Source organism: Mytilus galloprovincialis, chromosome 12, assembly GCF_965363235.1.
Source record: "Mytilus galloprovincialis chromosome 12, xbMytGall1.hap1.1, whole genome shotgun sequence".
NCBI lineage: Eukaryota > Metazoa > Mollusca > Bivalvia > Mytilida > Mytilidae > Mytilus > Mytilus galloprovincialis.
In genome coordinates this window covers 81,331,718-81,346,532 of record NC_134849.1, presented here as the reverse complement: position 1 = coordinate 81,346,532, position 14,815 = coordinate 81,331,718, and the positions used below count along the sequence as shown (strand labels likewise).

The 14,815-nt window shown below is 31.8% G+C and overlaps 1 protein-coding gene across 1 annotated transcript; it reads right to left on the bottom strand.

The window, feature by feature from the left end:
• Positions 1–1,545: 1,545 nt before the first annotated feature.
• On the bottom strand, positions 1,546–12,201 carry LOC143053779 (uncharacterized; the record flags this gene model as incomplete). Its single annotated transcript, XM_076226559.1, has 5 exons — positions 11,928–12,201; positions 9,458–9,687; positions 5,758–6,220; positions 2,751–3,107; positions 1,546–2,525 (listed from the first exon to the last, which is right to left on the bottom strand). Coding segments are annotated over exons 1-5 (2,244 nt in total), but the record flags the coding sequence as incomplete, so codon positions are not given.
• Between the last annotated feature and the right edge of the window lie 2,614 nt (positions 12,202–14,815).

Sequence of the window (14,815 nt, the reverse complement as noted above, 5' to 3'; positions counted from 1 at the left end):
ACTTTTTTTGGAATTTTGAAACCTCAATGCTCTTCAACTTTGTACTTGTTTGACTTTATAAATATTTTGATATGAACGTCACTGATGAGTTTTATGTAGACGAAACGCGCGTCTGGCGTACTAAATTATAAACCTAGTACCTTTGATAACTATTTACACCATTGGGTCGATGCCACTCCTAGTAGACGTTTCGTCCCCGGGGGTATTACCAGCCCAGAAGTCAACAATTCGGGTTTGACATTAATATGTATCAATAATGTAGTCTTTTTTTTTTTACATTTTTCCTGTTTACAAAGCTTTGAAATTTTCGAAAAACTAAGGATTTTCTTATCCCAGACATAAATAACCTTAGCCGTATTTGGCACAATTTTTTGGAAATTTGGATCCTCAATGCTCTTTAACTCTGTACTTGTTTGGCTTTATAAATATTTTGATATGAAAGTCACTGATGAGTCTTATGTAGATCAACCGCGCGTTTAGGGTAAATATTAATCCTGGTACCTTTGATATCTATTCACTATTTACTATAAAGTATGGTCCAGTTTTATATTGCTGCATGATTTTTATATGTCATTACAAACTACAAGAGTTCAAACTAAAACATTTTAACATCCCTCTGTTCGGAGTTAAGCTTTTATATTTACAACTTGTTGCGTGTGATTTACATTTTATAAAGAACCACTGACTAAAGAACAAGAGTTAAAAAGAATGTTTTTCCTTCTTCTTCAAATGTTCCGTTACAATCATTACTACAGATGTATGTTCGTTGTCTATTGCAATCTGTAAAGGGGATTTGCTATCAAGTCTACATATCTGTGTAATTGCTCCTTTATCTAACAATAAACATACAATATCTTCATGTCCTACTTCACATGCAAAAAATAATGGTGTTGTTCCATCTTCGTTTGTTATATTTATATTAGCATTGTGGTCCAGCAGACAGCAGACAACATCTATCATACCCATAAAACAGGCAATGTGTAATGGAGAACAACCGGCCTCTATATCGAAGACATAATCTACTGGCTTCTTATTGACATAATCTGCTACATGTGAAGACGCATTCTCTATTAAATAATCAAAATAACACTGTTTTTCATCTTCAAGTGTTTTTGTTGGGTGGTCTTTAATTGTATCTATTATGAACTGTTTACTACAGCAACATATGTTACAATCAGCATTGTTTTTTAATAGTAACCGTGTTATCTCTAGGTTTCCATTCAATGCACTGAAAAGTAAGGGATTACCACCATCATAGGTCTGTGCATTTATGTTTGGTTTGTGTTTCATTAATAGCTGTACCATACTGGTGTTGTTACGGATACATGCAGTGATCAGTGGTGTAAAACCTTCCTTGTTACATAGATCAACATTAGGATTTCTCACTAACAGTAACTTCACTATATCAGCATGTCCGTTATAACTTGCCCAGCACAGAGGACTAACGCCATCCTTGTCACAAAGATCAACATTAGGATTCTTCTCTAACAAAAAAAATACTATATCAGTATGTCCTCCAAAACTTGCCCAACACAGAGGACTAACGCTATCCTTGTCACATAGATCAATATTAGGATTTTTCTCTAACAGTAAAGTTACTATATCAGTATGTCCTTCCTGACTTGCCCAGCACAGAGGACTGTAGCCATCATGGTCACAAAGATCTACATTTGGATCCTTCTCTAACAATAACTTTACTATATCAGTATGTCCATTCTGACTTGCCATAACTAATCCAGTATTACCATCATCCCTACATTGATCCACATCCGCATCATTATGTAGCAACCACTGTACCATATCAATATAACCATAATAACAAGTAAGTATCAGCGGAGTATTACCTGATGCACAGCTCTCCTTTGGTCTCACTGTATCCTTGGTATTGACTAATGCAACTTGTTCTAAGTTGTCTAGTTGTTGTAAGTACTGCAATAACTGTTGTCTGAATAATGAATCCTCCATATTTATGTTACTTAACACATCTGACACCCTTCCTGCTGACCAGTCCTTAATAAACCTTTCTAAATATGATTCTAAATACTCATCGGGTATTTTGATAATGAAGTCTATGTTACTTTTCTTGTTATCAAGTGATTTCTCCCAAACGAAACGCTCACGTACTAAATCACTATCACCATGATCTATTAAACATCCAATCATTTTCTGGCCAACGTAATGAGCCAGGAAGTCAAACAATTTATCATGTACAGTTTTATAAATACCATTCTGTTTACAGATAAATGTACCATCTAGGGTATCAAGTGCTTTGTTTAACTTTGTCTTTGATGTAATTCTGTTGATTTCACAGGCATCACATATGTCTTCTATGACATGTTTTTGTTCATTTGTCATTTTACCCTGGAACCATTCTTCTTCTAGCTGATTATCAAATATAACACATAAAGCCAGGCTACATATTCTCAAGATCCCTTCATCCCCATGGCGACTTAAATTGTCTAGTTCATTCTGATAGACATTAAATGGATTTTTGAAAAATTCTTTAACATCTTCATTATTCCCCCCTTTATATAAAGAGCATAAAAGTGGGAAAAAATCCAATGTTTGTGATAATGTATCAATATCGTATAAGCTTGAACCAATATATGATTTTGCTATAGCATTTTTTTCTACATATGTAAGGCATAACTTATTTGATACTAAATTACATTCACAGGATTTAAAAGGTACCAATATATTAAATCTATCATCCTTATAGACTTGTAGTCTACATGATACAATAATCTTACAACATTTATCTGCAATAAGTGTGTTAATCACAGGTAACAATTGTTTCCAGTTCCCAATCTGATATTGGTCGGCGATGAAATTTCCACAAATATCATCTACAATGAAGATTGTCTGTTTACCAGACAGATAATAAGTTCTGATGTCTGTTGGTGTGTAGACTGGTATTATTCTGTATCCTTCCCTTTTTAATAGAAGTGCTGTGTGTCTTGCAATAAATGATTTTCCAACTCCTGATGGAGCAGTTAACGTCACACAACCATTGTACTGTAAACATTCCATTACATAATCACTGGCTCTTGTTGGCACGAACATCTTATCTTTATATTCCCAGTCTTTTATTTGTTTTTCTATCTGCTCTGAAAAACATTTAAGTGTAGCTAATGAAAATCAAATATTTTTTTCTAAATTATTCGTTTTCGTTTACAATATCTACATGATCTAGTAGTCTTATTTATTCTAATATCGTGGCATCAAGGCTATATCGATTACAGTGTACACACTAGAGGCTAGGTAGTCGAGTGGTCTAGTTCATCGGGCACAGTGCAAGTCGATTTGGTGCCACGATATTTCAGTAGAATGAGTGTGAATTTCGGCCAGGGAAAAATAAACAAATTTGACTCCGCAAATTTACAGGTCTAACATTGTTGGGCTGTCATTTTGACAATATATATATACAGAATGTGTTTTAGTCTTTTATCACCATCCCTGGTGATCTGATGGATAAAATATGTTTTAGAATTGTCACTGGTTCACACGCAGTTAAACATATAATATAACATCTTCACACGCTTAAAACACATGTCTTATGTCTATCTCTAGATCCGCCTTCCGTGACAATGTAATACTAAGACTGTTGAAGTTAAATTTTTATAGAGCGGATGTGGTCCACTGGCCTATATGTCTTGACATTAGGTTAAGCGATTGGTGTTGTCGTGTATCTAAGGTGTGAGTTCACATCCCGCAGAGGGACGGACAAAAATTTGTCAACAGGAAAATCTAATTATAACACTGTTTGGTGTAATTTTCAGACTTACACATATATATTCATACATACATGTGTATACAAAATAATGAATTGAGTCTATACAGTAAGCTAGTTTCCATTTTATCATCTAAGGACCTTTCACATTTTACAATACAGTATCAGTTGTACTCATTATTGATGGATGTTGACATATGGTTGTATACGTGTTTGTCCTTTGGTGGATATATGTTTCATTGGCCATCATATCACATCTTCTAGCTTTGACAACATTTCAATTGAAATTATCATATCTGAATATCAAGACAATATTTTGATTGTTATTCAACAGTACTATGAAATAAAGCAATCTGTAAATTCATTAAAAAATCATTACTTTAGGAAAAATACTTGATATTTGGGCTCCTTAATTATTCTATCTTTATTTGAACTGTTATGGTCTGTCTCGATGCTATGAGACTAATTGTTTTTTTATGAGGGTGAAACATTATACTTTATACGAAAACCCGTACATGAAAGTATCAACAAAAAGTCATCTAGGACATTTACCTGTAATATATATGGTCCAAATTTCAAAATCTAAATTGATTTTTTGTTAAAATAATATTTGTTGAAATCAAACAAACTTTGATATCGGACCTTCTTTTCTTTTACCTCAAACAGTTTCAAGTTGATAACTGGGCATAAAATCAAATATCTAAATACTTGGTTAGATTCCGCTTTTCAAAGAATATTAAGAATTTATTTTTTGTTGAAATCAAACAAAATTTAAATTGGGACTATTCGAATTGTAATGTGGACCAATTTGAAATCGATTCGGAATTTTAGAGAACCCCAAATATTGCTCAAGAAACACACTAAACGCATTGTTTCTTGACCGTTTTTTTAGGGTCATATTTTCTTAAAACAATCAAACCTTCCTTTTTTTTTTGGTACAGAACCTTTTTGGTACAAGTTCATAGAGATTCATAGATTTAAACTCAATTTTTTTATGAAACCAGAAAATTCTTGTTTTTGGTCCCATTTTCCTACCTGATTAAGCACGTTAAGGCAATTACCCCAAAACCAATCCCAAATTTCCTTTGAAGTATGAAATCTTATGGTAAAACGTCATTGAGAAAGATAGACTTATACGCACTTATTTTCATGAAACCATGTCTTCGGACAAAGATGGCGACATTCCTATACTATTATACGGCAATATATGTTTATGTTGTATGAAACCAGGTGTACGAGAATTGTGCTTGTGGTCAGTTTGAATTTTAGATTAAAGTATATGTTTCAGTAAATGAACCACTTATTGATTATAAAAACAACGAACATTATATAAATACATATGCATACAAGATAAAAACAAATTCCAGGTCGTGAACTTAGGTTTTTTTCAACAAAATTATGTCGGTTGGTTCTGCCATCTCATTAAAAAGAATGGCAATGATATATCTAGACAAAAGTGGTTATCATTACAATGTCCTAGCCTACCCATGCTTATTTTCAGTAGATGATAGTTTTGGCCATGCAAAACAATTATTTGCATCCCTAAAACCATGTCGGTCTGTTCGTGTCCCTCGAGTTAATTCTCTTTTCTTTTTTCTTTTTGGCAGATTAAAAAAGTGTGGTTCTGATTGCTCCTTTTTTTAAATTGTCTGGGACAATCTTTAATAAAATGCGTCAACATTGCTCAATTTTCTTTCCTTTATCTTAATATGCAACTTTGAAGCTTATACCAGAGTACTAGTTTAGAACTTGAATTAACTTTCCTTTTTTAAACTGATATTTTTAAACAGTTTAATAAAATACTATTTTCCTGCCTGCCACGTCTTAATAGATTTTAGATGTTTTGGGAAAATAGAAATTCATTTTCCCTTGTCTTGAGTCATAAATCAATTTTGACAATTATTCAACAGATCAAAATAAGATTCAAGCATAAACAAGTGTATGAGAAATTGAAGAATTATGAAACATTTACTCTTTAGTGATATTCTACTTTTATCTGTATCAATAACTTATTAAGTATGAAATACCTCTGATGTTCCAAGGTATTGGGTCTTTCAAACTTTCCATCACGTTTAAGTGTTCTGTCTGTAAGGTACTGTGTGATGTCTGTAAAGAACTAGTGGAAGTTTGTAAATCTTTAAGTTTGTCTGTCACTGTTGAGTGATCTGTTTGTAAAATACTGTAAGAAGTTTGTAATTTACTGTGAGAAATTTGTAAATTACCGTGGGACGTTTGTAAATCTTTAAGATTTTCTGTCACTGTGAAGTGTTCTGTCTGTAAAGAACTGTAGGAAGTTTCTAACTGTATAATACTTTTTGTCACTTTAGAGTGTTCCATCCCCAAATTGTTTATTGTTTGTCTCAGTTCCTTCATCTCATCCAGAGAATGTTTGATTTCCAATAATATTTCCTGATTAGACTGGTCTAAGATTTTCACCTTTAACTCTTGACACTCTTGATACATTGTTTGACCACCCAATCGAAAAACAGCCTAAAAATGATAATTTCATATACAATGATATATATATCTTTAATTATTTAAAACATTCTTCATCATTATGTCTATGTTCAATAATCATTTTAAATTTATTTAAATAATCCTTGCTTGTCAATCAATATTGCCAGGCATCTGTTGTGTGATTAATTGATTATGTGACCCGAATTTGCTCTGAAACATTGACTCTCGTTTTATTAGTTTTCTAAACTACAGCCACAGTTAGTCCATTAGAATTTGTTGCGATGTTAACCGGAGCCTGTGTGTTGCCTGCGATTGTTGATGTTGCCGTTGAATTGTAACGTTTTTTTTTCTTTATCTTTAAGATATGTTTCTGCCAAAGTTAAATATCAATCCATAAATGCATACTAATGTATTATGACAAAAAACGACTGTCTGTTAATGTTAGTAAAAACAAACTCAGTCTACCTGTCGTCAATACAGAAATATATAAAAAATAAAAATATCGAAATTTTGTGTCGACCATAGCTTCCAAAATAGTTGTATTGAAAAGAACGGAAATTTATTCTCTCGTCTGGTACACATTTCCAGTCATGAAATTGAAATGATAAATAAGTACATTTAATACAAGTCCTACATTGACACCCCTCCATAGCATCAGGGTTATCTAACGGTTGAAATTTACCTGTTCAGGCGAAAAATAAACTCTTATGTACCGCACATCAATCGGGTAAATTACAATTACTTTCTAACAAATCATTGACTTTTATCTTACAAATGTAGTTAAATGATCTAGTTTATCAATAATAGGTGTTGAAATATGATTTGAAGATAGATTAAGAAAAGATAGTAAAAAATATTTTATGCGATTAACCGACATAATCAGCGACCATGTTTGAACTAGCAAGTGTGAGATTTAATTATGCATCAAAATTCTTCAATTAAAGTGCTTAAGAACACAGAAGAGTAAAAGTTACAAAAAAAATTGCAATTTTTTTAATTAAGAATAAAACAGTAAACTGTATTTAGCTATGCAAATAATTTGAAATGAAGTAATCTTCCTTTGTTCATGATTGTAAAGTTGTAGTAGTTTAACCTATTTGTATTCATACGCAATGCAATTCTTTTGTAAATTTTAATAAAGATGTTTTTTATAAGTATGATAATTTAGATACACAGTCTATTTTCAATTGAATAAATTACCCTTCTGTGTTTTAAAACCCTTTTATTGAAGAATGTGGATGTATAACTATCATTTATAAAGTGCTTTATATTGAATGGTTAAATTAATCTAATAACCAATTTGCTGTCACTAGTTTGTTCGAACTATGACAAAGTCAATGCAAGATGCGGTCAATGGTAATATTCTCATAAGAAGATATAAGTTATATTAACAGGAAACATGTAATGGCGTTGTCAGTTTGTTTAAGATTTATGAGTTTGACTGTCCCTTTGGTATCTTTCGTCCCTCTTTTGTATATGTAAATTTTGTATTTTTTTTATTTCATTTTCCAGAAGTATCTCTCCTTGATTTTCTACAAAGAATAACTTATCAACGTAATTTTCAAACAACCCCTTAAATTCTTAAGCATATGCCTAAACAATCCTGTATCTCAAGAACTAAACAAAGACAAATATTTTGCGTAAATGTAAAGTAACTGCGCCAGGCCTTCAAAAAATTGCTCGGCGAAGACTTGTAAATGAGCAATATTTTGAAAATAACAGGCAAATGAAATTTGCATTGTCCTTGACATCACACTTTTATAAATAGTACAGACAGCTATTGACGAAACACTATTAGAACAATTAAGTAAAATGATACAAAGAGTAGATGGAAACAATTCTTTTTACTTATATAAATAAAAAACAAATTGAATGGCTTAGGGTTAAAACTCTTCCTCAAAATAATTTACATGGTCCAGTAAATAATAGCACTTGAAGACGGATCACCCCCTGCTTGAATGGGGTTAGTTTTGTTCGGTCTTATTTTGTAGGGTGTGTTTTGTGTACTATTGTTTGAATGTTGGTTCTTCGTTTTTGGCCATGGCTTTGTCAGTTAAATTTCGACTAATGAATGTTGATTTCGCTTCTCTTGCATAATATAAACCCTTCCTGAGAAGGTTTTTATTGCGTTTCAGGCACTATAATCCCGAAAATGCTAACAATCAATATGTTTATTTATAGAACGTTCATGTATTTTCTGCAATAAAATAACGTGGACAGAACTGCTTAAACTCAAATGTGCTTTTTAAACGTACACGTATCAGGTTCTTGCTATAACATTGTGAAATGAACTTCCGATGACAGGAATAATCCGACATTTCGATTTTGAATGCATAAGGAGTCTAAAGCAGATATTCGTTCACTGATGTTGCACACTTCGGATGATGTCAATGTGACAGTTAATAGTTGAACATGGAGTTCAAATGAAAACTCTAAAACTAAAAATCGTGTTCATGTCAATCGTTGTTATGATGCTCAAATAATAAATCTTATTACATTTGATTACAAGGTTTATGATAATACAAACCGAGATCAAACTATTCGGCTGGCATAATTATGTATTGAGAATGGAAATAGTGAAAGTGTAAAAGATCAAACCAAACCTTAACCCTTACCCAAACAAAACAAAAAAGAACACAAAAAAGCTCAAGGCTACAACTGGGACCTCAACATAGCGAGAACATTCAGCCCTCAGAGGCGGTTTTTACTTGGACCCGAAACACAATATATACTAGTTCAATGTCAAGGGACGTCATGTTAAACTGGAAACGTTTAAATGATCATAAACTAAGATAACAAAAAAATTGTACAAGACTGACACATGATATAGAGGCTCCTGCTTTTGGCATGCGCACAACAGCCTTCGTGATATCTCAATCCTTCTCTTATACATTTAGGAAATGTGGAATAAACAAACACAGAATGATACTCAAGGTAAAACCAATTCAAAAGAAGTCCGAGTCTAATGTCAGAATAGGTAACATAAGAAAATACGCAAATTGATAATGATACATACACTCCCAATGAACTTCTAGCAGTCTACGGATATTCTTATCAAAGGAATAGATTACATTTGCCGTATTTGGCACAATTTTGTGGAATTTTGGTTCTCAATGCTCTTCAATTTTGTACTTGTTTGGCTTTATAACTATTTTTATCTGAGCGTCACTGATGAGTCTTATGTAGACGAAACGCGCATCTGACGTATTAAATTATAATCCTTGTACCTTTGATAACTATTTACGTGTATTAATGTAGAAACAAACTTACATCTGATATTTCTCTCCATGCTGTATTTAAAAAAGCAGTGTCTATTTTATTACTATCATGATGAGCTAGTTTATTCCTGTAACATTTTATCCTTGCTAGATCAGGTCCTGGAGTTGTTTCCACTGGTAGTGGTAGAGTGTCAAATCCATTGATTGGTGGACTGATAGAAGTCAAGTTTCTGATTAAACAGATCATCAACGTTACATCAAATGTTTTTGAATCTGGAACCCCTGTAATATCATTTGCAAGATAAATGTATAGCTTACAGTCATAAAATCAATTTTAAAAGGTGTAATGCTGGAGTAATTAACTCACCAGTTTCAATATTAGATCTAGCTATGTTTCGATAAAATGTTACTAAAAAAACAAACAAAATTGATACTTCTTGAACATGTCGAAGATATATTTTCTGTTATATCTATGAAAAATAATCATCTCATTTATATGAGGCCCTGCTTTTGAAATTTGTTGGTTTTGTTTGTTAGAGTTTGTATATATTTATTCACAATCAGGACAAACATGGTATTTGATTCAAATGTTATACGTTGCTTTTTTTTTTTAACGAATCACAACAAATGGAGTGAATGTAAAAACAAGACGTCATACAATCATAGAAAAAATAAGTACATGAAACCACATATTGTTGATCCAAAGATAACCCTAAATGCATATGTTTATAGCAATAATATATAGTTTCCTTCGAAATTTCTGATAACAAAATCAATAGTAATACCAATAGAAATAATATTTAAAGATTTAATTACAATTTGGTGTTGGTAACCGTTTATAATAAGTATATTTAAAGAGTCGATAATTCTAAAAATATCGTTTCTTAATTTCAGGACGCGATTAACAACATCTATGTTGAAATAATCACAGATACCAGGATTAAATTTTTATATTTACGCCAGTCGCACGTTCGTCTAAAAAAGACTCATCAGTGACGCTCGAATCAAAAAATGTTTAAAAACCAAATAAAGTACGAAGTTGAAGAGCATTGAGGACCAAAAATTCCTAAAAGTTTTGCCAAATATAGCTAGGGTAATCTATTCCTGAGGTAGAAAAACCTTAGTTTTTCAAAAATTCAAAGTTAAAACAGTCAACATAACATGAACGCAATAATATATATTTATAAGTGCGTCTGAACCAGTGACAAATCTACAACATATTTTTTTCGGACGAATTACCAGTGATGATGACACACGGCTGCGAACTTATTCTGTATAAATTATTCGTCTAGATATCCCCCAACAATGTTAGATCTATACATTTGCTTTAGAATATTTAAAGCACTGTGTGTGTATTGTTGTCTAGAGACATCTAATTATGCTCTGCTAATCCGATACACAAATTAATATCATTATAAATAGATAGAGATCACATGCCGTAACAATTTTTAAACGTCTGTTTAATTTCATTTTGGGTCTAACAAGGTCAGTTTCATTTATTGTTATAGGTTTAAAAAAGTTATTCATCCTTTATACCTGTATTAGAAATATTTTTTGTGGATCGAATAAGTCAACTAAATGGTAAAGCCTTGTTGCACTTTCAATGTTGACATATGTTTTCCTGATAAAAGTTAAACATGATTAGTATGAGCGATCATATCTCCAGTTAATGTGTTAAACTAAACTGGACTCGAACTACTCAATAAAAACTGTATAAAACATCAGTGAAGTTTTTTAGCTAATTTTGACAAATTTGGGTCAAACTAACTGCTTACAACAACATACTGTTTCTCTCAAAATTTCACTTTTATTAGTACTTGAAAAGAAAAGATTTGTTTCAATTGCATGTCTGAGCGTATGCCCCTGTAAAGTGTTCCCGTTAGAACGGTTCCATTTGGTTTATAAGAATGAAAGTCTATGAAACACATTTTATAACTCAAATTTGTTCCAAATAAAATCCAATCGAATGATGATAAAAAAAAAAACAAGCTTATTGAAAAGGACTATTAACATGAAATTTTCGTTCCGTTAAATTATTTGCTTTAACAACATTTCCAGATCTGTTCCTATGTCTATTTATATTTTTTCAAGAACACGAACATAGCATATTATTTTGAGATTTTAATTAATCGCTTCGGTTTTTAATCATTTCTAGATCTATTTAAGTTTAAATATGATACAGTAATGAATATAATTTTAGAAATGTTACTACCTAGAAATTCCAATTGTAATTCTAGTAAAAATGAACTTTCGTAAAGGTGCATGAGCTTTAGAAACGTTACTTGTTTGAGTAATGTTGTTTGCTGTCTTTATTGATCTTTTGTACCTTTAGCCTATCAATACAGAAATGAACTTAATTAAGCAACACTATGTTCTCAGAAAAAAAGTAATAACAAAATATTAAGGATGTCATTTACAAATAATATTTTTTTTTTTTTTGGTCAAAGCACAGACTAGAAAATTTATTATGTGAACCACATGTAAATTAATTCTTCCATTTATGAAGTCATCTAAAAACATACCATTTCTTGGAATCAAAAGATTCCACTGAGCCTGATTTATGATTCTCTTTATTTTTAAATCCAAAAGAGTATTGTAGCTTGTACTCAGTGTTGAGGATAGAGTGGTAGGTGGAAATTCTACGTCAAAATAAGTACGGACTGCTCTAGGTGTCACTCCTTTTAACAACAACGCTAACCGGACATAATTCTCCTCTTCTATAGAAAGGGGTGCCATGATTTCAGGAATGTCTCTATTCAACGATTGAAGCCAATATCATTGTTACTTAATGGTTCATATGTTCCTGAAAATAAAGATGTTACGATAGATTAAAAGTTATGCTGATAGTAACAGGAGGTTTCAAGGATAATGATGTTTATTTTCATAAGATTAAGATAAAAATAAAAGTGTACAAAGAGCTGTTTTCACCTTTGGTTTGCGACTAAAATCAATTATATAGTAAACTCAAACTAAAATGTTACGGGGGTAGAACAAAACTTTTTTGTAGAGCTTACTTTATATAATTATCTTTTTGAATGTGAAGGGAAATAAATTCGTGTGTCCAGTCCCGACTCCTAACAGTTTGTTTCAAAATAGTAAACAAACTAATTAATTGTTCGTCATCAGTATATCAAACTAAAGATTTTGACAATTTTGTTTTACTTTTTAGGTTGCACTTGTTTAAAATAAAATGTCCCAACCCTCTATATCCTGGGACTGGTTCTTCAAAACAATACAAAAACTGTACAACAGAACGCAAACAACGCATTTGATCAACAGTACCAAACAACAAAATTGGCTTCAGTCAGACACATATAGAATGTGGCGGGGTAAACATGTTAACGGGCCCCAACCCTTTCCTAACCTGGGACAGTGGTGTAACTGTACAACATTAGAACATCATAGAGCTATAAACATCAGTTGCAAAAGGCTTAACGCATTAGATGAATACAAATAGAAATACATGGAGTGGACGTGGCTAGGAACTTGTACAACAACAACAACAACAACAATACATTAAGTACAGATCTGACAGTACTCGCAGTTATTGACAGCTAGTTTAAAGTCAATAACAACTAATAAAAGAAAATATGTATCCAAGACTTAATCATCATTTAATGTCTGAAACGGTACAACTCGACTTTGATGTGTCATGGCAAAATCTATTTATAATACTGCATGACAAACAGCTTGATTTAAACTGGTACACCATTTGAAATCATCTTATAATTTGAACCATGAATGTGGAGCTATAATATTTTTGTCACTGATTTACTTTGAAAAAAAATCTTTTGTATATCGATTTTTTTTCTTCAGTTTATTTAGGCCAGGGTTAGGCCAGAGTTTTTTTACCTGCAACAAAGTTGCCGGTGCCATATTGTTTAACCCTTGTCTGTCATTCCGTCATTCTGTCATTCTACAACAAATCATTATACGGCATTTTTTCTAAACGCCTTCAGTTATTGAGCAGTTTTTTTTTGTATTTGAGTTAACCATTATGTGTTACAGATAATGTTTAAGTTTAAATCCGTTCCGCTGATTTTTGCCGAAATTACGAGTTTACAACTTTGAAAATTGTTGAAAATCACAGTTATACGGATTTTTTTTCTATACGACTCCAGATTTTGAGTTGTGAGACAGCCATCATGTTTGTGTCCATATATGTTATTGAAATTGCAGATTTTGCAATTTTTCAAAACGGGACCATTTGTGCCGTTTCGACATATATAGGTGGTTTTTTTTTGTAAATCCGCAAAAATTTTTTTTCAATTCTCCGAACAAACTTGCCAATTCACGCTTGTTTTAATCCTCCAACCCTTACAGATACAGTTTCCATTAAAAAATAATCCGAATATTTGCATATTAACTTTTTTTCGGATATTAAATGCATAATTTTAGCATGTTAAGACATATACAAAAATAAAAAAAACAAAAAGTATCCGTTCGTTATGCTAAAAAGAAGTCAATAAAAACTGACCATGTAATACTGTTAACGCAAACTATTTTGCGAAGCGATACCTTGGTTAAAAACCCATAACCAGGAGATTGTTAATGTTCTTTTCCATAATGTTGCTAAATTTGTTATCTCATAGATAAAATGAACAATAAAATCGTCTAAACCGGAAAACTTTAACTCAAAAGTAACAAATATCCACAAACATTTTGTGAGTGCTTTTTTTTCCTTGTTTGTAAAATGGTCGTTTATTTCTTGATTGTCTATGAACATACCCCCTTTTGACAAACAAATGCGGTGATGATATGTATTAAGTCGATTAATTATTACTTCTTGTGAGGCGTTTCTACAACGCAGTAAGGCGATAAAGAAAAAAAATGGCCATTCAACAATTATACAAAACACTTGTATGGGTATGCTGAAATAATTATAAATTTTTTACATATCTTTTTGTTTTGTAAAGACATTGTGGTTTTTTAGGGGTTTTTTTTCCCGATCGCCCAATCTGATATTTTTACAAAAAAATCAACAAATCAACAAATCAAAAGCCCCTGCCCTCAATTAGTAATCAGATGAAAGAAATTTTATATCCAGATTTTCACGTATCTTCAAATTGCGCTATTGTTTTTTTTTTACTTTACACCATTTTCAAGATACTTTTCATCAAAACCTCAAAATTATTCGTCCAAATCATTATTTGTAAACATATATCTTTTTTCCAGAGTTTGTAGTAATCATCAGATCTATACATCGGAATAGAAACAGTAATAATCAGATCTATACATCGGAAAAGAAACAGTAATCATCAGATCTATACATCGGAATAGAAACAGTAATCATCAGATCTATACATCGGAATAGAAACAGTAATCATCAGATCTATACATCGGAATAGAAACAGTAATCATCAGATCTATACATCGGAATAGAAACAGTAATCATCAGATCTATACATCG